We start from the raw sequence: 23,724 nt of genomic DNA on the forward strand, positions 1-23,724 counted from the left end.
CAACCGTCTGTTTCTGTTACCACAGTGTCTCCCATGCCTGGCACAATTGGATGAATAAATTAATTGCATTCCAGGAACAGGGGATGATATGTACAAAGTCACAGAAACATGGTGTTCTGTGGCATGTCCTAGAATGGTAAAAATTTTGGATGGTCAGCATATAGGATGGGCAGGAGGAGGTTTCTAGAGATGAGTCATAAGAGGTTGGTTGTTAAGGGCTTTGTATGTAGCCCTAAGTGGTCCGAACTTCACCCTTTAGGCAGTAGGAAGCCAGAGAAGGTTTTATGCAAGAGAGTATAATAATGAGATTTATCACTCTGGGAGCAGAGTGGGCAGTGGACTGTAAAAGAAAAGCCACTTAAAGAACAGTTCGGAGATGCTCCAGGACCTCAGGAGAGAAGTAATGAAGCAAAGGGTTTCCATTCAAAAGGCATTTTGAGATAGAACCTACAGCACTTGCTGACTGATTGCATGTGGGGGTGAATCTGAAAGATGATGCCATGGTCTAGCTTGGAAGACAGGCTGGATGGAGATGCTATTAATGGAAATATGGAATATAAGAAGAGAAGAGCTCATTTCAGGAAAAAAATATGATGAGCACAGTTTTAAACATGTTGAGAGTTCCAAGTGCCTGTTGGCATCTAGGTAGAGTCTTTCATGCAGTTAGAAATGCATACAATTCTTAGCTTGGTATCTTACTGATTGTGGATGTGGCTGGTGTGGTACAGTTGATTATGTTGACTTTCAGTTTATGTATCAAAGGACAGACTTTCGAAACTGGCAGCGTCTTACTGATTTCAGGATTTATGCTTCCTTGGGCTACGATTGGCAATCAGTTGGCAGTACGTCAAAGGAGAGTCTCCATTAAAGTTACTTTTTGGTTATTTTCTTTGGTTAGATACATAAACCTATACCAACCCCACCCTAATTCAGAGGTGGTAGAAATTTTATTATAGGTAGCTGTACTGTTATGTTTTTTTCTCATTTAGCTGTGAATTCAGAAGTGTGTCTTGTTAAGCTAGTGCCAGGTCTAATAGGAACACAAATTGAGGGATGGATGTATGGATGGATGGATGGATGAATGAATGTATAATCTGATGCCAGGGATACGGGATACTTTCTGGAGTTAATCACTTAGGAATTGAAAATCTCTATACATAAATGCCTAAGTGACTTTTCAGTGAGTTATTGACTACAGCAAGAGAGGTAGAAGAGATCACCATACGTATTTTTAAAATAGCCTTCATCATATCATTTTCTTTTGGCAATACAAAACCATCCTGGGAATTTTAAAGCTATGGCTATAAGAGACTGTGTTTCTTGATACATTAACGTGTGCGTGTGTGTGTGTGTGTAAGTTTTATTTGGGGCAAAATGAGAACTATAGCCTGGGAGACAGCATTCCACATAGTTCTGAGAAACTGCTCCAAAGAGGTATTAGGGAAGGTCAGTGTATATGTGATTTTTGTGGAGGGGGAATACATGCAATCAAGCACTTACTTTTTGGAGAAGGTTTCTGCTGGTCCTGTGAAAATTACTGCTAGTTACGAGGAGCAGACACCACCATGAAGGATTTTAGTGCTTTTCTAGATACGAGGAGATGCAAGAACTGGACTCATAAAATCTTCTCCTGAAAATATCTAACTATCTAAAGACCTGTTCTGCCAGTTTTTCCCAAAGCACAGAGGGCCTCATTATCGACCTCCACCTTGAACTCCTTTCAGGGGGTGTTGAAGGTGAGCAGCTGCAGCAGCTCGTAATTTGATCCTTGTGGAGGCAGATGGCAAGTGCCAGTTTGTAGGTGACAGGGCCCCCTCATTGTCATAAATTCGACCATGGTTTGAGAGGTATTTCATGACCATTTTGTCCCACAGCGGTAGGAATGCTCATTCCCAGGTCTGGCGAAGATTTTGTTGATAGGCCACTCTATGTGCTATTATTGGACTAGACCTATTAACAGTAGCCAAAAGTCTCTGGACCGTCTGTCTTACTAGTCTGTTGCAGTCCAGGAAAAAATCCCCTCTTGTTGCATCTTGCCGTATCTGGAGTTACACTGTTACATTGATCTCATATAGAACTCTATATTTTTGTCAGAGGCTCATTGACACATTTGGTAATGCAAGAAACAACAATCTGGTAAAACAGGCAAAGTGCAAATAACATAGCTAGTAGTATTATTAAAGTCATAAGTAAGAATTAATTTTATGCTTCCATTAGGTGCGGCCCAGTGTACCCCCAGGTCATCTGACTTAGTCTGTTCTCTACTAGTCCTTATCTTTCAGGGAAATTATATATTGGCACTGTCCATAAGGCCCAATTTCCTAGCATTATTAGGCTGGTTATCCTTAGTATAATTTAATTGTTCCCAAGATAAAGGGGGGCCTTAAAACTTAAATGACCATAACACATAAATTACACCAGACTCTGGGGCTGCAGTGGTGAATAAACCCAATTAAGTTCTTACCCTCAAGGAGTTTATCGACAAGTGGAGAAGATGCACATTAATCAAATTGTCATACTAATAAATGTAAAAATGCAGGTGTGATAAATGTGGAATGCGAAAAGAAAACCTGAAAAAAGCATCTCAGAGGTAAAATTGACAGGATTCATTTGGTTGTTGAGGTATCAGAATATACAAAAGACATGCTTCCTTCTATTCTTTCCTGAAAGAATATTCAAACTAATTTGTGTGACAGAAATAACTTATGAGAAATGCCATTAAGGAAGATGTATTAAGTGACAAATTGTGTGGAACAGATTTAAGTGACCTTTTATCAAAAGAGATCAATAAACTATGAATTGTAAATTCTTGTTTTGCAATTAATTCCACTTACTTTTCATTGTCACTGAAATGATGGTACTTTGGTGAAGAGATTCAGTTTACTCCATGTCTCTCCATTTTGATTTTTTTTTTTCATTCAGATGTTGCCAGAGCAATTGAATTACTGGAAAAACTGCAGGAATCTGGAGAAGTACCAGTGCACAAGCTACAATCCCTCAAAAAAGTGCTCCAGAGTGAGTTTTGTACTGCTATTCGAGAGGTATGAGACTAAGATTTTGATAACTATATTCTGCCATATGTCTTCTGAATAGAAAACACATCTTTTCCACACAAACAGTCGAAATAGTTAAGATTGTAACTGCATCTTAGCTTTCGAACTGCTTGGACAGATGATAAAAATAATTTAGTCTGCGAAATTCCAAAATTAGATTCAGTTAGGATTTATGCATTCATATAAAACCAAATGTTGATCTTATGGTACCAATGAAGTGACTGCCTCAGCAGGGGACTCTGGCGTGTAGTCTAAACTATTTAGGAGTCACGTGAAGTCATCTGGAAATTCTGGTAGAAATAGTCATAATTAATGGGGACTGAGCTTTTCTTAAAAGAACACTCAGCTAAATCTTCCTCAGGTAAATCTGAAAGAGTAGCCTCCTACTGACTGCAGTTATAGTAATACAGACATTAATGTCTAGTGCAATAAGGGGAAATTGAACAGGCTGATATGCCTTCAACAGATCTTTATAATGCTTTCCTGGTTAACAGTTTCAGGAAGCCTGAGGTGAAACAAGTGTGTTTAAAATGACTATTTGAATTTTTTATTGACTGGTGGTGGAATTGACTAATCAATTAATGAATTTCACTGGTTACAAGATGTTCACTTAAGATATATACACTACCTTGTTTTATTCAGTAAGCCCATCACTCCTTCCCTATCAGGTACTAAATAATAATTCATTAATTAGCACTTAAAGTCCATATATCCAACATATCTGTCCTGCTAGAAGTCCCCAGTAGTGAATTACGTACTATCATTCTCTCCAAAGCCAGCTGAACCCAGCGACCGCCAGGAGAGTTTGTTGTAGCAGCGGGCAGGCACCTCTCAAGGAATGCTTGTGTCAGCCTCCCTTCCTCTTTGCAACTCTACTTGTGGGTAACGCATATTCTGTGCCTCAACAGTGCTAGTTGATGAGTTGTCACTAAGTGAAAAAAACCTCAAGTGCCTAAGGCAGAGACACACAAGTCCTCTCTCACTACATATTTAAACCATAGCCTACCCAGTGAGGTTATGGATTTTGCTGGGATTTGACTTAGACTGTGCTTGTGCTAAATCTTTATTAAGTGAAGGTGTTAACTACTTAATTTTTGTTTATAATGAATGCATCTTAAGGAAATAACCATAATTCTATTTCTAAGTTTTTTTTTTAATTAATTTTTATTTATTTATTTATTTATTTTGGCTGTGTTGAGTCTTTGTTGCTGCACGCAGGCTTTCTCTAGTTGTGGTGAGCGGGGGCTATGTTGCGGAGCATGGACTCTAGGCGCACGGGCTTCAATACTTGTGGCACACAGGCTCAGTAGTTGTGCCTTGAGAGCTCTAGAGTGCAGCCTCAGTAGTTGTGGTGCATGGGCTTAGTTGCTCCGCGGCATGTGGGATCTTCCCAGACCAGGGCTTGAACCCATGTCCTCTGCATTGGCAGGCAGATTCTTAACCACTGCGCCACCAGGGAAGTCCCTTATCTCTAAGCTTTAATCGATGAATTTGACCAAAGACTGAAAGAAAATTCCTCAAAGTGTATGAATTCTCGGCCATCAGCTGCTCAGTGGGAAAGGTATAAGATACGTAGAAACTCCACAGGCCTCCTGTAGTCACTCTGTAGACTAAGGCTAAGTCCCCTATATACTCTCTTCTTTCACAGAGTGCTACTCCCCTGAGATTTGGTGGCTGACTTTTCATCTTAGACATCCCATCACCTTTCTATTTCCACAGAACTAACTAAAGAATAGGAACCATCAAGTATCTCTCTGCTCACTGGGAATTTGGCTTGTGATCAGTGCAAAGTCTCTACTTTTATGGAACTTACATTCCAGTGAGAAAATGATGATAAATAAATATATAATACAATATCAGAAAGTGACAAGACTATGGAGAGAAATAAAGCAGGATTAAGGGAGTACGGGTAGGGCTCTATTAAATTAGGGTGGTCAGAAAATAACCTAATTGAAGGAATAAGTCACACAGGTATCAGGGGGTATAGTGTTCCAGGGAGAGGAAATCACAAGTGAAAAAACACAGAGGCAAGAATTATCTCAATCCATGGAAGGAACAGTGAAATAAGGAAGGTAGGCTTCCTAGAGGCAGCTGGAGAGCAGATCACGCAAGGCCTCGCAGGCCATGGTAAGAACACTGGACTCTCTCCTAAGCATGATAGGAAGCCCTTGGAGAGTTTTGACCTCACCTGATTAGCTTTTTTTTTTTTTTTTTTTTGCGGTACGCAGGCCCCTCACTGTTGTGGCCTCTCCCGTTGCGGAGCACAGGCTCCGGACGCGCAGGCTCAGCGGCCATGGCTCACGGGCCCAGCCGCTCCGCGGCATGTGGGATCTTCTCGGACCGGGGCACGAACCCGTGTCCCCTGCATCGGCAGGCTGACTCTTAACCACTGCGCCACCAGGGCAGCCCACACCATTTCTTTATGAAGGGTTTTCTTTGTCTTATAGACTTGAAGGTATAATCAACATAGAAGAAATAGTTGGAAGGTATCAGTTTGCTATTTAAGTGCTCTTAGTTTCCAATGAGATTTTTTTTTCTTTGGAGGGATGTATAGATTGAGAATTATCACCACCATGCCTTCCACCAGTAATATGTGGAAAATGTCACTGCTAGACATTTTGTCAGATCAGAGTGAGCAGCAAAGTCATTAGAGCCGTGTTGTAGTCAAGTTTACCAATGTTTGAATCCCAACTTAGCTACTTATTTTTGACCTCTCTAAAATTTCGTCAGTTTTTAATAGTGGGAGTAATACCCTCAGCCTTGAGGTGATTCTGATAATTAGACATCATACATGTAAAACCTCCTAGTACAGTCTGGTAGCCAATAATTACACAATCAGTGGATGCTATTATTATTAAAGAATAGAGTCCCAAATTATTACTGGGTACAGTGTTTGGTAAGTCAGGAAATAGTTAACAGATGGGAATAGAAATGGTAGTTTCTATAGACTAGATCTAAGAAACCCCATAAGACTAATAGACATATTCATTGCCCCACTGTCATGCATTAAAATAAATTGAGCCATTGCATCCTAATTCCACAGTCTCATGGGCCGTAACTTTATGACTCAAGTGCTCATTCCTGATGCTGTTTTGTACAGCATCTTAATCTACTGTGTGCATGAAAACACAGATGGCAAATGTAATGAGCTTTATGAGAAAGCTAATGATTGGTTGTATAATCGCATATAGATTTCTAATTACTTTAAGAAAACATATCCTTGGGTCAGCAGCGACAAGATGAGATGAAACAAGGATACACAGATGGAGAAAGAAGAGCTGGAGGAAGGGAGAGTGCGAGGAAGAAAGGAAGAGGAAGGAAGAGGAAGGAAGGGTGGAGGGAAGAAAGAAGGAAGGCTGGTGGATGCTAATCATGGCGTAATGCACTATAGTATAATGGAAACATAGGAAGAGCATTACATGGAATTACAAAGAGCATTGACAATGGATTCAGATAACCTGGATTCAAAGTTTTGCTTGGCCATTTAATGATGTGATCTTGTGCAAGTTACTTAATCTCTATGATCTTGGTTTTGTTTAACTTTTTTTTTTTTTTTTTTTACATAAAATAACTTCCTGGGACTGTTGGGAATACTAGATCAAATGAGATAAAAAGTATAAAATACCTTGACTAATATAGTGCCTAGCTAAAAGAGTAACTAGTTAAGAAATGGTACCTATTTTGGTGAAATAATTAGTGGTTTTACTGACAACACAAAATTTTACTATGTTTTAATAGAAATATTAGTTACAACTATAGAGAATAATAGTTCTTTAGTTATTAATCAGACAAACGTAGAATTTTCTTTTACACGATTGCTTTTTTTTAAAATTTTATTTATTTTTGGCTGCGTTTGGTCTTTGTTGCTGTGCGTGGACTTTTCTCTAGTTGTGGCGAGCAGGGGCTACTCTTCGTTGCAGTGCATAGGCTTCTCACTGTGGTGGCTTCTCTAGTTGTGGAGCACGGGCTCTAGGTGCGCGGGCTTCAGTAGTTGTGGCTCGCGGGGTCTAGAGCGCAGGCTCAGTAGTTGTGGCGCACAGGCTTAGTTGCTCCGGGGCATGTGGGATCTTCCCGGACCAGGGATCAAACCCGCGTCCCCTGCATTGGCAGGCAGATTCTTAACCACTGTGCCACCTGGGAAGGCCCTAGAATTTTTTTTTTTAATAGGAAGATCCACATTTTAAGAAAAATGTTGACAGTCTGGAGTGGTTTTAGAATAAACCAATATCGTAAGGAATCTGGAAACCTTGTCATATGATGAGAAGTTAATAACAACGGAGGTTATTTGGTCATATTTCAGATTACTTTAGAACAAGAGTTTTTTAACTTAAGGTCATATATAGGCTTCATGTTGTAGGTGTGGTAAGAGCAAATATATATAAGATTTATTTTTATTTCCTTCTCTGTATGTGCAAAAATGTTTATGGCAAAATATGTTTTTAATGTTTTACTTTAAATATGGATAGAGTGGCATGGATTCATTATGTAAAATTATCATCCTTGTCATATAGTGGCATTTAGAATAGCATTACATTCATCAGAATTAACAAAAATATATCTGAAACTATGTTTATGCATATATTTCTGTTCATACTGAACTTAAGTTGGCAGATGACAAAGAAAAGAAAGCTTGGTGGCTCTTACATTTCCTTTGATTTTATTTGCATTGCTAAATGTGATGGGGCACAAAAGCCAGACTGTTTCTTGTGTGATAAGTTTCCTGCCAACAAGAGCCTGAAGTCAAGAAAGCTTATTTCTGAGCATCCTGAAAATACATCACAGAATATAGAATTTTTATTTTCTACAGAAAAAGCTCAATTTTTAAAAAGTGAAAATTTATTAAAACTTATATTTGCCACAGTGTGTCTTGACACATTTCCAAGCAAAAGAAACCATGAAATAATTGGAGAAAGCTTGATCAAATCATGCACTCTAGAAATGTTTGAACTGGTGGGTTGCTGAGAAAAACAACAAAAAATTAAAAGAGTGCCTCTGTTCACTTGCTATAACCTACTTCTGAACTTTGATATTTTGCTAATATTTTGCAGCCAGTTATGGTGAAAATAATAGCTGTGCCATTTCCACTTGGCATGCAATTGGGTGAAAACTATGATTGTTTCAGTAAGTTCTGATGTTTATCTATCTTGTGAATGATGATATCCTGTTGTGTGTGTGTGTGTGTGTGTGTGAGAGAGACAGAGAGAGAGAGGGGGAGGGGGAGGGGGAGGGGGAGGGAGAGAGAGAGATACCCCGTGGATATTTTAAAGGCCAAGTTGTTCTAACAGTGAAAAGTTTCTTTGTTAAGCAAAACTCCTAACGGAAGAAAAATCTTGATACTGTGTGTACATGAGGAGTACATATGGAGTTTCTGGGTCTAGCATCCAGCTTGATTAGTGTGGTGAAGAAGACAGACTTTCTACTTTTCATAGAGACTTATTACTTTCAACATCAGGGTGCATTAATGTCAAGGACTCTGACAATAATCCTAAAAGATGCCTTGCCTGCTCTGTGGAAAGTGGTCCAATAATTTCACAGCTATAGCCTGGAACCTATATTTTCAAGTTTTTATTTAGGAGTGGAGCAAAATATGTTCTTTTTACTGACAAAAGTTTCTTGGCTTTCCAGAAGATGTGTTAATGCTCTTGGTTGCACTTGGGTCAGAAATTTCAATATGTTTATTTTTTAAGTAAAGGATTGCTATATCTTAGAAAGAATTGACAAGAGAGGTTCATTCGAGGCTAGATTTTATTGTAGAGATGTTAGGCCATAAGAAGGAGGCTAGTCCCTAGATTCCAGATTTGCTGATCGTGTACAGTTGCTGTTGGAAACAGCTGCCATTTTGGATGGGGAGATTTTAGAGCTGAAAATTTGTGACCTTTACAGTGCTGAAAGAAGGATATCTGTGAGGGAAAGGGAGTTGAAACGGAGAAAGCCTTGTCAGTTTATCCATGGGGAAGATCTACAACAACTGGAAAGCCTGCAAAACTCTTTTAAAGGTTACTTCTGCTTAGATGATTTAAATGTAAAAAGGATTCAAACGTCATTCCTAGCTGACAGAGGCTGCATAGTTGATACCAGCCTTTCCAAAAATAACATCATTTGACTTGAGGATAAAGGATTTGGTAGAACCTGAATTTAACTTGAAGTGTATTAGAGAAAGCTCAGGTGTCAATAGGAGGCTACTCTGCTCTGATAAAGTGTTTAACTGACTTTGCTATTGAAAGTGATGTGAGCTGCAGCTTTGAGCACTTCCTGGTATGAAACCAGACTCTGATTGGATACTAAAAATGACATAAATATTTCCATGTAAAAGATAACTCCAAATATTAGCTTTTTCTAAACCAAATAAAACAGCCTTCTTATTGAAACATACTTTAAGCAGGCACAAAGTTTTCTTTTTTATATGATTTGTTTAATTTGGAATTATATATTCCAGGGAACGGCCATTAATTTTCACGGAAAAAGAGTCACGTTATCCTTTGTGAAATGACTCAATGTCAAAGGCCAAAAAAAAAAAACAAAAGACATGAACATTTACACATGTATTTTCTTGGAATAACACTGTAACTTCATTAGATTCTCAGAAGGATCTATGATATCTCTTCCCACCCCCATCCCTCAAAAACTGAAGAAAACTCTCTAATAAAGGGTGATGGTATGAGTTGAGTAACTACGTGACTAGTTCATCTCTAACTCTAAGGTCCTTCCAATTCTATGAATCTACATAGTTACACAGCAAGTAATTAATGTTTTTCTTTTTAAATATTTATTTATTTATTTATTTATGGCTGCATTGGGTCTTCGTTGCTACGCACGGGCTTTCTCAAGCTGCGGAGGGCAGGGGCTACTCCTTGTTGTTGTGTGGTGGCTTCTCTTGTTGCAGAGCACGGGCTCTAGGCGCGCAGGCTTCAGTAGTTGTGGCACACAGGCTTTAGTAGTTGTGGAGCGCAGGCTTCAGTAGCTGTGGCGCACGGGCTTAGTTACTCCACGGCATGTGTGATCTTCCTGAACCAGGGATCAAACCTGTGTCCCCTGCATTGGCAGGCGGATTCTTAACCACTGCACCACCAGGGAAGTCCTTAATGTTTTTCTTTATATAGATTACATAGAATTATGTAAAGCTGAGTATATATGCATGGGAGGAATATATGACTATGTGAGACTGTATGAATGGGGTGGGAAAGACAGATACTATGAAGATTTCTAAACGGATAAAAATAATAAAAGGATAAGTGTACTCATTTTGTTGAGCTTTTCGGAGAAACTAATCTATAATCTTATCACAGGAAATTGCAAAAACAAAATGACTACATCACTCACTGGAAACAGAATGTGTAAACTATAGTTAGAGTTCTATTCCTGCAGCTTTTTCAGAGAGAAGACACATTATGTAAGGCGTGTTTATAACATCAACATATCACTTTCTGGTAGCAAGAACAGGGTCTGTGTGGCAGGAACCATCTTAGAGTATAATTGCACTAATGGGTCATTGATCTTAAAGATATCTAAACAGACCCTTACAAATAGTCTGTAATGACTCTGAAGGCTGTTAGCATCACTGTTGGGTAAATACTCAGCTCTAGCCTTTCTATTTGCTACTACAAATGATAAAATAAACAGTACATATTTCCAGAAGCTTGTAATTACATGTACTTACACAGTGGTTCAAAATAATAGAGTCCTCAGAGAAGCTGTGTTTTATATCAGTCAGGTAAAATGAACATTCTGTCTTCTGTTGAGGTCATAGGACTGCAGATCAGAACTTCTATTTTTGGCACCACAGATGATAACTTTTTTCTCTCAGTGAACACGTCATTTAACCTTTTCTTGCTTCAGTATTGCCAACACGTGTAGACAAGTCCATTTGTACAAGCCATCTAAAATGAATGTTAAGTTACAAATCGGCGTTTTTAACCAGCTTGCTGTTATCCCTGAGTGTGATTTGTACATAGAAAAGGGAATGAAATTAGTATCACTTGTAATTCAAATATATGCAAGGCACTTAACTGCTCCCTCCCTTCTTTGTTTCCCTTCATCATTCTTTTCTTCCTTTTTTTCTTTCATAGAAGACTTAGGGTTAAAAACTGACCACCACATCTTGTATGCATCATTTCCTTGATCTTTATGTAGTCTGAGTGCCTGTGTTTAATCCTCAAACACATTTATTTTAATTTTATGTGTTTAAAATGTTATAATAAGGTATCATGCTAACGAAATCTTTGGGGATATTTTTTTTCACTTAATATCAGTGCTAAGATTCAAACTTTGTGTGTGTGTTGCTGTGATTCACTTGTTTTGACTGTTGTGTGATATTCCATTGTGAGAATGTTTATTAATTCACTCTCCCATTGGAGAGCATTGAGTTGTTTCCAGCTTTTCACTATGATCATTGGTGCGGCTATTAACATACATGCATTTATTTATTTATTAGATGACTAAGACTTCTCTTGGTTATATATGTAGATGTGGAATTTCTGGTTCATAAGGTGTAAAAATGTTCAACTTTAAGAGGTTATGCCAGTTTTTAAACTTGGTTGCTCTAATTTATACCCCAGAAAGCAATATAGAAGGTGCATACTCACATTAGCTCCAACTCTTGGCATATGAGACATTTAAACTTTTACCAGTTGAATAACTAAAATGGATCTCACTGCAGTCATCATTTGCATTTAATTGATCACTAAACTGTTGAATATCCCTTCTTGTGATTATTGTAGATATGTTTCTTTTTCTGTGAAACATCTGTTCATGTATTTTTCTACTAGTTTGTGCTTTTATATATGTATGTATACATATATATTTAATATATTCTTGTTATCAATTCTTTACTGGTGGTGTATATAGTGAATATATTCAGCTACTTTGTAACGTGTCTTTAAGATGTCTTAAAATTGTTAAATTTTAAATATTCACATTGATCACTTTTTAAATAATCAATGCCATTTTGGTATCTCACCTAAGAAATATTTCCCTATGCCACTGTCTAAAAGATATTCACCTATAATTTCTACTAAAAGTAAAAATTTTATTTTTAAAATTTATGTCCTTAAGCTATCTAGAGTTGATTTTTGTATAGTGTGAGGTAAGGATCCATTGTTTTTCTTTTTTAATCTATAAGGGTAAATATTTCCAGCTTTATTTATTAAATAATCCATAATTTCCTCCTTGATCCATTACATTAATATATACCAAAAACTATACACAGGGATCTGTTTCTGGGTTTTCTGATTAATTGGTCAGTTTATCTATCCCTTCATTATGTCCCTACATATCTCATTTGGGAGATCCAAGGCAATGAATATGGGGGTGGGTGGGAGCGGCAGGGAGCGAGGCATAGTTTTAATTCTTGCAGGTTGTGATCCTAGCTTTTGTTTCATTAGGGGGTTTGTCAGTGCTTGCTAATGTGTAAAAGTAAATTAATAAGAGCAAGCCATTCATGGATCAGTGGACAATGATGAGTATGTGCCATAAATTAAAGATTATGGTAACTCCAGTTCTGTTCTTTGCACCTGAGGTCCAAGGAGGGAAGGAAAAAATAAAGAACATAGCCTAATGTTCTCAGAGCATAGTTTCACATTCACAATTTGTGGGTCTCTTTCTATTTCTTTCATCAAAGTTAATAAAGGGTTTAAAGTCAAGTCATCTATCTTACTAGAATGAAAGCAGAGAATGTTTCAGCCATCACAGTAAAATTAGCACCTAGTATAGTGTCTATAATAATGAGCACTTAATAAATATCTGTTGGGTGCATGAAGAAATTCATTAAGATGGCTCATTTTTATTGGTAGACGAGCATATATTTGATTTTTATAAGTCTTGAATTTGAAATAGGACTCTGAGTTCATACAAATCCCAGACAAAACATGATGACACCTCTAGTTCAAAATAAGATCTTACTCACATTAAAATGGCTTTCAACTTTGAAAGGCTACCTGTAATTAGAAGCAAAATTTTATTTACATTTAAAAGTTGTTTCCAACCTTGAAAACTGACTTGTAATTAGAATCAAATTTCAAGGTTCTTTATGTATTTGCATAAATATATATGTTGGTATAAATGTGCAAATATGTAACATGTGGGTTCTCATGTAGTAACAGTATTTGACATAAAATTAAATAATATATATAGGGCTTCCCTGGTGGCGCAGTGGTTGAGAGTCCGCCTGCCGATGCAGGGGACACGGATTCGTGCCCCGGTCCGGGAAGATCCCACATGCCGCAGAGCGGCTGGGCCTGTGAGCCATGGCCGCTGAGCCTGCGCGTCCGGAGCCTGTGCTCTGCAACGGGAGAGGCCACAACAGTGAGAGGCCCGTGTACCGCAAAAAAAAAAAAAAAAAGGAAAAAAAAAAATAATATATATAGGGTGTAAAAGGAATCTTAGGAAGCACTTAGTCCTGTGCTTCTTAACTTTGGGGAGTTATAAACTTCTTTGTGATTCTGGTGATTGTGAATTTGGTAAAATTATGGACCATTTTCCCAAGAATACGTACATGTGCAAATATTTTTTTAAAATTCAGGAGCTGGTAAATCCTCTGAAACTGATCCATTTGGCATCTTGATTTATTATAACCTCTTAATTTACAGATGAGAAAATAAGATCCAGAAGGTTTACATGGTCTTTCAAGCTAGTTAGTGCCTGAATTAGTACAGAATCAGTCTCTTGAATCCGAGTCTAGTTCAGGTTCCACTTGTTAAGGACAGTGGCAAAAATAGAACACTATGCAATGTAGAGACAATGAAACATTTGTTTCGCTACTTATTGGTAATGAGCTAAAATGATTGGAAAATTGTATCATGATTCCATTTCCGTAATTCCTATTCATATCAGTGTTCCATGTATACCAACAGCATTATTTAAAATTTTTGCTTCTGGTTCTTTCTTTGCCTTATTTAACACAAGATAATGTATTGTGTTTTTGTAATATATTGTATCATATATTTGTTATACAAATTTCCAGAAGGCAGTGTAAAAATCTAGTTACTAATCATTGTATACTTGGCATTATATCACCAAAACAGTTACGACATTTCTAGAAAATTTCAGTCCCTTCTGGAATAACTTAGGGCCTTTTTTTTTTGGAAGTATAGTTAGTTGATTTACAATATTATATTAGTTTCAGATGCACAACATAGTGATTTGATATTTTTATAGATTATACTCCAAACAAAGTTATAAAATGTTGACTAGATTCCCAGTGCTGTACTTTACAGCCTTGTAACTTACTTATTTTATGCCTAGCAGTTTGTACCTCTTAATCCCCTTTACCTATATTGCACCTCACCCAATCCCTCTACCCTTTGATAACCACTAATTTGTTTTCTAGGTCTGTGAGTCTGTTTCTGTTTTAATTTAGTATTTTTAAGACCAAGCTTTAGCAAATGTGTTTCAGGATCTATCACAAATATGCTTATCTATTCAAATGTGCCCATAGTCCTTTTCCTAATAAGTTAGCTCGACAGCCAGGGAAACCGTTTCAACCAATAGCCACAACTTTAGGGAGAAGGCCTGCTCTCCTAGATAAAGAGAAAAGAAAACTGTTACAGGTAATCTTGTCTTCTGAAACTACGTTGTATTCTCATGTCTACTTGTTGGCCATATTATAAGAGACCCCAAATATTTATTAAGCCTGATACTTGGAAACTTTTTTTTTTTTTTTTAAAGATGTTGGGGGTAGGAGTTTATTAATTTATTTATTTTTGCTGTGTTGGGTCTTGGTTTCTGTGCGAGGGCTTTCTCTAGTTGTGGCAAGCGGGGGCCACTCTTCATCGCGGTGCACGGACCTCTCACTATCGTGGCCTCTCTTGTTACGGAGCACAGGCTCCAGACGCGCAGGCTCAGTAGTTGTGGCTCACGGGCCCAGTTGTTCTGCGGCATGTAGGATCCTCCCAGACCAGGGCTCGAACCCGTGTCCCCTGCATTAGCAGGCAGATTCTCAACCACTGCACCACCAGGGAAGCCCCTTGGAAACTTTTGAACTGCATTTTCTCCATGCTGCTGTTTCCAGTAGGTCAGCAGAAATACATCCCAGACTTGGCCTACTGGCTAAAGTGCAGCCAAAAATTACTTTGCTCATTCACACATTGCTGGCAGCTGGAGGTGCAATCATAGCGTCCAGTCCCACCAGTTAATAGGCAAGAGAGAGCGGTCATTTTTATTTTTATTGACGTATAGTTGATTTACAATGTTGTGTTAGTTTCAGGTGTATAGCAAAACGATTCACATATATATCTATTTTTACACATAAAATAGTGATAGACATATATATACCTATTTTTTCACATTCTTTTCCTTTACAGTTTATTACAAAATATTGAGTATAGTTCCTGGTGCTATACAGTACGCCCTTGTTGATTACCTATTTTACATATAGTAGTGTGTATATGTTAATCCCAAACTCCTAATTTATCCCTCCCCCCGCCCCTTTCCCCTTTGGTAGCCATAGTTTGTTTTCTATGTCTCTGGGTCTGTTTTTGACAGCAGTCATTTTTTTTTTTTTTTTTTTTTTTTGCGGTAGGCAGGCCTCTCACTGTTGTGGCCTCTCCCCTTGCAGAGCACAGGCTCCGGATGCGCAGGCTCAGCAGCCATGGCTCACGGGCCTAGCCGCTCTGCGGCATGTGGGATCCTCCCAGACCGGGGCACGAACCCGTGTCCCCTGCATCGGCAGGCGGACTCTCAACCACTGCGCCACCAGGGAAGCCCGACAGCAGTCATTTTTAAAGGCATCTTTGCACATTCCTCTGGGGCTGTGCAAAGACATATGCAAGTATAAAAATCAAACAAAGAACTAACCAAGCAACAACAAAAACAACACAATAAACCATTTACCTCAGAGTCACCAAGGGAGGGATTAAGGCCCAGCAGACACACATACTCTTCCTCTCCTCAATCTTGCATCTGGAAAGATGGGGTCAGTTGCCAAGGACAACAGTAACAGGGAAATCATGGAGGTCTGGATAGCCCACAAAAGTGTCACCTTGATGACAGTGGACAGATGTGTACCTTCTGCGTTAAACGTAATAATGTTCCTCTCTCTTTAAGGTCAAGAAAGGAAAGGGAAATTAATCTCTCTGCAACACCCACTAGAATACATTGTTTTTCTTTCACTGATTTCCTTGCTATCATTTTCTTCACACACCTTGATCACCATTTTTAGGTCCTGTCTACTTGGAAATATCAACAGGCCTGCAGTCATACAAAGATGACAGTGCTGTAACACATCTTCTAAAAAATACTCAGGGCTGACTATTCTGAGAACCGTAAACCCATATGTAGTCAGTGTGGGAAAGGTTGCTGGCTGTGTAGAGAAATTAAAGAATACTACTTCCTGAAGTTTCTGATTGAAAGAATATTCTGTTAAATTTACTCTGTGACCACCTGCTTAACTGCCAGATATTTTTGACTCTTTACTTCAGAAAGTGAATTATAACTGGATTCTAATAACATTCATTTGAAAATCATTGTTTCCTCACAGATGGGACAGCAATTACTTTCGTGTCTAGGACAGAGATTAACCAACTACCACTGCACATTGAGAGAATTGGGATTGCCAGACATTAGCTAAGTAATTAGACTTTTCTAAACAAGCTGTAAAATATGTCCTTCCTCCAGATATGACAAAGACTTGTGTCATTTATATTTCAATAAAAAATATATCCACATAATTAGGTTGGAAGAAATTAAAGGACTTAGAAAATTATGAAGGCCCCATAATTTATTAATTACTCTGGTGAAGAGTTTATAATTATGAGTGTGATTCAAATCACACTGTTGATGTTTCATGCAAAATACCTTGTCAAGCATAGGCAATTATTCAAACAGTTAAGGGGAAGAAATTCATTGAGAATGTTCATTTGCTTTAATTGTGTCACATGATTACAGCTGAGGGAGGAATTATCAAGATCTCCATGACATAAGGACTAAAAGTAATAGAATTGCTGAATCATACCTGATGTTCAAACTTTCATCTTAGAAAGAATAAACTTGGGTAATAAAAGAATCCATTTAAAATATGATTTAGTCATCATGGTATAAAAATAAAAACAAATGAAATTGACTGTTATTGTAATTACAGCTTTATAATATTTGCATTGCCAAATGCAAAGACAGACTGAAGTGTCCAAATATTTGAACATATGACTACACATATGAATTTCCCCAATCTGAATTTCTGTATAATTAAAATTGGACTCTGTTAAGCTATAACTTAAAAAAAAAAATCCCAGAACATTTATTCTATCATTAGTTAGCTAGTTATAATGATCTAATAGAAAAATAAATATTGACTAATGTGATTGTATTTCATAAAATATTTGCATTCTGTAGAAGACAAAATGTTTTCCTCTCATTGAATTTCCAGTGATATAAAGATTTATGTTTGTTCATTTATTATAAGATTCCAGAAAGGTTTTTTTTTTTATTTTTATTTATTTATTTTTGTCTGCGTTGGGTCCTTGTTGCTGCGCGCGCTTTCTCTAGCTGCAGCGAGCGGGGGCCACTCCTCGTTTTGGTGTGCGGGCTTCTCATCGCGGCAGCCTCTCCTGTCGCGGAGCACGGGCTCCAGGCATATGGGCTCAGTAGTTGTGGCTCGCGAGCTCCAGAGCACAGGCTCAGTAGTTGTGGTGCACAGGCTCCGTTGCTCTGCGGCATGTGGAATCCTCCCGGACCAGGGTTCGAACTCCTGCCCCCTGCCTTGGCAGGCAGATTCTTAACCACTGTGCCACCAGGGAAGTCCCAGAAAGTTTTTGACCATCAAATACTTATATTTAACTTTGAGAGATGTTTTACAGCGGATACTTAATTAAATATGAGTTTACAAGCAAAAACTTCATAAGTTAATCATCTGTCTGGCTATTTTATTTATTTAATGCCAAATGTTCAGATGTTTACAAATATTGATTTCCTTTGGAGAAAGCAATTGTTAGAAAAACATATGCTTATTGGACTATATTTCAGTGTGTGTTTGGTATCAATGTACATATTAGCAACTAAAAGTAAAAGGAGAGTTTTCCTCAATACAATGGCTAATTTGAATACATAAAACTATTTAATTGGATTTAGAAGCGGTTACATTGTAATTAAGCTTGTCGACTCACTTTACTAATAGAGAAATAACCTTTTAGAGATAGCATTTCAGACAATGCAATTCAGTATACATAATTTTATATTAATGTAGCAAGTTATTTAGGAAATAAATAAATAAATAATATGTTGTGTTAACTCTGAGGGCCATTTCCTGTTTCCCACTCTTCTCCATCACCTCTCCTTTCACTTGGCTTCTAAAAACCGAGTATCCACTGATAAATTCTCTTTACCTTCTCTCCTCCCATTGCCTTTGCCTTTTAGTGTCCGGAAGAGAGAAGCTGAATGAGATGGATGCATTCCCCCTCCCACGCTCCACCACGCACATTCTGTTTTCAGCCCAAGATTCTTTAATTCTGTGTGTCATATTGGTTCTTTTTCTTTTTCTTTTTCTTTTTTTAATGTAGCATTTACTAGGTTTATGACCTTGGGGTTTAGATCATTTTTACATGAATGCTGTTTTCCGTTTAGAGCAGAATTTTCCATTGACCTTTCCCAAGGTATACAAATAATTCCTAAGAATCCTTGTTTGCTGCTAAAAATGATACAGATATATCACATTTACAGTTTTCATGTACAACAGGAAATTAGGCTCAAAATGACTGAATCTGAAGGTACCTATGATAGTACAGCAAAAATATTTTACCTTATGCCATGAAATGCTAATTTTCAGTTTTTAGCTAGTACCTGAGGAGCTCTTGGTGAAGTTCCGGACTCATCCATACATAGTCTGGCCATAGTCTTGGCTCATTTGAAACTTGCAGAGTTACCTCCTGCTCACTGTGTCTAGTAACAAAAGACTTTGTCTTCCTTTGTGGCTTCCCAGTAAGCCATAGATGATGGTGCCAAACACCGTGGGTGTTTGTGATGATAGTTATAATTTAGCGCACCTTTGGAACATTTCTTCAGTCCTCTGTGCTTGCTGTGCTCCCCACTTCTGCTTATTTTGTAGCAGCTGCTTGTCCTTCACCCTTTGCCCAGGACTTGCCCAGTTTCTGTATGTAGCGTCAGTTATTATGGGGACAAGCAGGATTCAACTTTTTTATTGAAAAGGAGAGTATACTTACATTAGTAAGTCTTCCGAACTTCTCAAGGGTACCATGTAAGATTGTGCACTGAACCTTTTAGGAACACCATTTATTTTTGTGGTTGTCCTGAATTTGAATGTTTATTACTACAATTTCCTGGCAGCTGGCTGTGTCTTGAGGAAGGTCCAGCTTTTTCTAATAGGCACAGAAGGACCAATTGTGCAAAGTATAGGACTGGATTTCTCATAACATATTCTTTGTCATTTGGTACATTTGTCACAGAGGAGCAATACTATGTACATTGACATTCTATGAGAAACCCCAAATCTGTTAGGATTCAGCAGAAGTTCTTGGAGCCTTGCAACCAGCAAGTTTCCTCTCCCTGATTTAAACATCCTCACATCTTTTAACGTTCCTCATGCAGCATGGTTTCCCTTCCTTTCAATCATCTGGTTACCTTCCTCTCCATGAAGAACTCCAAAGTTTATGAGAAATGCTTACTGGAAGTGTTTGATTCTGTAATTTTATATTTTGTATGATTGGTTTATATGCAACACAGTTATCTAATTCATGTCCACTTACTCTCAGTACACCATGGGCCAGATTCAAGAGTATTCAAATGTGACCTTCTCTTAGACTGAAAAGAAGAAAATATATATTAATAAAAAATACGTAAGGGATAATTATGCTCTTACTAGCTACATAGTCATTTAAATTTGTAACAACACATATACTGTTATATGGCCATCTATCAATACTTCTTAGAATCTTCCAAAAAATGTTATTCAGTGAAATGATTCCCAACAGTTTTAAAGTTAAGGATATGGCTATTCTAAGGACACCTGAGAGGTGAATTTAAAAAAATCAGAAGGTGCCAACAGACAGGGTTTTCAGCCTAAACTTCTGGGACTCTTTACCAGGCTTACTGCATGGTGCTCTGGTGGAGTGCGGTGCCCTCTGCCTGAAGATGACTCCGCACACAGCCAGCTAAACAATCTGACCACGCAGTTTGAGTTGAGTAGAAGGGACAGACATATCCAGGTGTCCACAGAGCTCCCCCAACTGAGGAATCCTCTAGTTCAGATTGAATGCTCTCTTTGTTTATGTGTGGCCAGAAAGCACATGCATCTTAAATAACTGAGTTCACATGACACCTTCACTTGGGCTTTGTAGACTTCTGCTCATTTGTCTCATGAACTAAAGGACTTTTTTTTGTTGTTGTGAAAGATTAAAATACCTTGGTTTAAATTGCTGAATGCCAGCATCCTTTCTCCACCTAAGCCAAAACTTAGGCCACCTTAACTTCACCTTGTACTTCACCTTGCAGCTTCTTGCTGGCTGTTGTGTCATTGTTTAGATTGGGTATCACACCCTTATCAGTCTTCCTAAATTGTCAAGTGCAGAGCAGTTGAGATGCAGTGGGTTGGTTTTTGACACTGGAGACTGTTGTGTGCTCTAGGATTTCCTCAAGGGTGAGCCTGTCCTGCCACTTGATAGCGATTATGGGTGATAAGAGCCCTTTGTGAAACCAGCCCAGAGGCAGGTACTGCCCTCCAGTGATCTTATCCAATAAGTTGTATATGCTCACTTAGTTAATTAAAGCTGAGCGATAGGTCACCTGAGCAATGTGGCAGGTAGCATTTCTGATGTATCTTGTTAGAGGACAGTTAAATGAGATACTGTCCACTTCTTGGTTTCTGAATTAATTAGTTCCTGGGAACTTTGACACAAATAATACCAAGACAAATAATACACAACTGTGAAGAAAGACATAACTCTTTTCAATTTCTTGCCTCTCTTATCATCAGGGCTGGTGTCTCTTTATCCTTGAGTAGACAAACACTGACATGTTTGAAGAACTTTGTGAATGATTACCTTGATCCTAGGCAGATGGCCTCTCATAATTACTATTAAGCTCTCCTGGGAGGCAACTTCAGCATTATCAGAGGGAAGAAAAGCTACCAAGGTGCAGTCAAGTTGCTAACTATCCATTATTTCACTACAGGAGGCTTAAAATAGCTGTTTCCAGCTTTCCCTTGCTCTGCTATCAGTGTAGTAACGCTTCAGAGATAAGTATTTTCATGTGGACTGTAAGTCTGAGGTATACATCTGGTTTGAGCATTTTGAATTACATCTTTTGTTATTTCCATCTGAGTGCTCCCTAACTGAAACAGTAGAATTTAAATTAAAAAAAATTGAAACTAAGAACATTATTTGTATGAGTAGCTATACTGGATTAAAAAATAGAAATAATAGTAAGAAAAATATAATAAAAAGTCAGAAAAAATGCTTTAATAGTTTTCAAAAGGAACTCTAATTCAGTTACTTAGCAATCTAACTGAACCATATTCAAATGTAATCAAGTACTACTACTCTTGTTTTTTAAAATAGATCTTTATTGGAGTATAATTGCTCCACAATACTGTGCTAGTTTCTGTTGTACAACAAAGTGAATCAGCCATATGCATACACATGTCCCCATATCCCCTTCCTCGTGAGCCTCCCTCCCATCCTGCCAGTCCCACCCCTCTAGGTCATCGCAAAGCACGGAACTGATCTCCCTGTGTTATGCAGCTGCTTCCCACTAGCTGTTTTACATTCGGTAGTGTATATATGTCGATGCTACTCTCACTTAGCCCCAGGTTCCCCCTCCCACCCCGTGTCCTCAAGTGCATTTTCTATGTCTACATTTTTATTCCTGCCCTGCAACTAGGTTCATCAGTACCTTTTTTTAGATTCCGTATATATGCATTAGCATATGGTATTTGTTTTTCTCCTTCTGACTTACTTCACTCTGTATGACAGACTCTGGGTCCATCCACCTCACTACAAATAACTCAATTTCCTTTCTTTTTATGGCTGAGTAATATTCCATTGTATATATGTGCCACATCTTCTTTATCCATTCATCTGTCGATAGACACTTAGGTTGCTTCCATGTCCTGGCTATTGTAAATAGTGCTGCAAGGAACATTGTGGTACATGACTCTTTTTGAATTACGGTGTTCTCTGGATATATGCCCAGTAGTGGGATTACTGGCTCATATGGTAGTTCTATTCTGCTTTTTAAGGGACCTCCATACTGTTTTCCATAGTGGTTGTATCAATTTACATTCCCATCAACAGTGCAAGAGGGTTCCCTTTTCTCCACACCCTCTCCAGCATTTGTTGTTTGTAGATTTTCTGATGAGGCCCATTCTAACTGGTGTGAGGTGATACCTCATTGTAGTTTTGATTTGCATTTCTCTAATAATTGGTGATGTTGAGCAGCTTTTCATGTGCTTCTTGGCCATCTGTATGTCTTCAATGGAGAAATGTCTATTTAGGTCTTCTGCCCATTTTTTAACTGGTTGGTTTGTTTTTTAAATATTGAGCTCCATGAGCTGTTTGTATGTTTTGGAGATTAATCCTTTGTCTGTGGTTTCATTTGCAAATATTTTCTCCCATCCTGAGGGTTGTCTTTTCATCTTGTTTATGGTTTCCTTTGCTGCGCAAAAGCTTTGAAGTTTCATTAGGTCCCATTTGTTTATTTTTGTTTTTATTTCTGTAACTCTAGGAGGTGGGTCAAAAAAGATCTTGTTGTGGTTTATGTCAAAGAGTGTTTTTCCTGTTTTCCTCTAAGAGTTTTATAGTGTCTGTCCTTATATTTAAGTCTTTAATCCATTTGGAGTTTATTTTTGTGTGTGGTGTTAGGGAGTGTTCTAATTTCATTCTTTTACATGTAGCTGTCCAGTTTTCCCAGCACCACTTATTGAAGAGGCTGTCTTTTCTCCATTGTATGTTCTTGCCTCCTTTGTCATAAATTAGGTGCCCATATGTGCATGGATTTATCTCTGGGCATTCTGTCCTGTACCACTGATCTATATTTCTGTTTTTGTGCCAGTACCATACTTCTTGATTACTATAGCTTTGTGGTATAGTTTGAAGTCAGGGAGCCTGATTCCTCCAACTCCTTTTTTTCTTTCTCAAGATTGCTTTGGCTATTCGGGGTCTTTTGTGTTTCCATACGAATTGTAAAATTTTTTGTTCTAATTCTGTGAAGAATGCCATTGGTAGTTTGATAGGGATTGCATTGAATCTGTAGATTGCTTTGGGTAGTATAGTCATTTTTACAGTATTGATTCTTTCAATCCAAGAACATGATATATTTCTCCATCTGTTTATGTAATCTTTGATTTCTTTCATTAGTGTTTTATAGTTTTCTGAGTACAAGTCTTTAGCCTCCTTAGGCAGGTTTATTCCTAGGTATTTTATTCTTTTTGTTGCAGTGGTAGATGGGAGTGTTTCCTTAATTTCTCTTTCTGATTTTTGTTGTTGGTGTATAGGAATGCCAGAGATTTCTGTGCATGAATTTTGTATCCCACAACCTTATCAAATTCACTGATTAGTTCTAGTAGTTTTCTGGTGGCATCTTTAGGATTTTCTATGTATAGTATCATGTCATCTGCAAAGTGTGACAGTTTTACTTCTTCTTTTCCAATTTGTTTTCCTTTTATTTCTTTTTCTTCTCTGATTGCCGTGGCTAGGACTTCCAAAACTATGTTGAATAAGAGTGGGGAGAGTGG

General features: G+C 38.0%; 1 protein-coding gene across 7 annotated transcripts in view; it reads left to right on the forward strand.

Moving 5' to 3' along the window:
- LIN7A (lin-7 homolog A, crumbs cell polarity complex component) overlaps window positions 1-23,724 on the forward strand; it is a 245,147-nt gene that overhangs the window by 150,976 nt on the left and 70,447 nt on the right. For 6 of the 7 annotated variants that reach the window (XM_081249927.1, XM_081249932.1, XM_081249928.1 and 3 more), the window contains one exon: window positions 2,923-3,041. In XM_081249927.1, the coding sequence (XP_081106053.1) occupies window positions 2,923-3,041 (119 nt within the window). Of the gene's footprint in view, window positions 1-2,922; window positions 3,042-23,724 lie in introns of those variants that run through there. The other variant, XM_081249933.1, reaches the window with a different exon arrangement.

Source organism: Mesoplodon bidens (assembly GCF_964165515.1).
Source record: "Mesoplodon bidens genome assembly, chromosome: 11".
Classification (NCBI taxonomy): Eukaryota; Metazoa; Chordata; class Mammalia; order Artiodactyla; family Ziphiidae; genus Mesoplodon; species Mesoplodon bidens.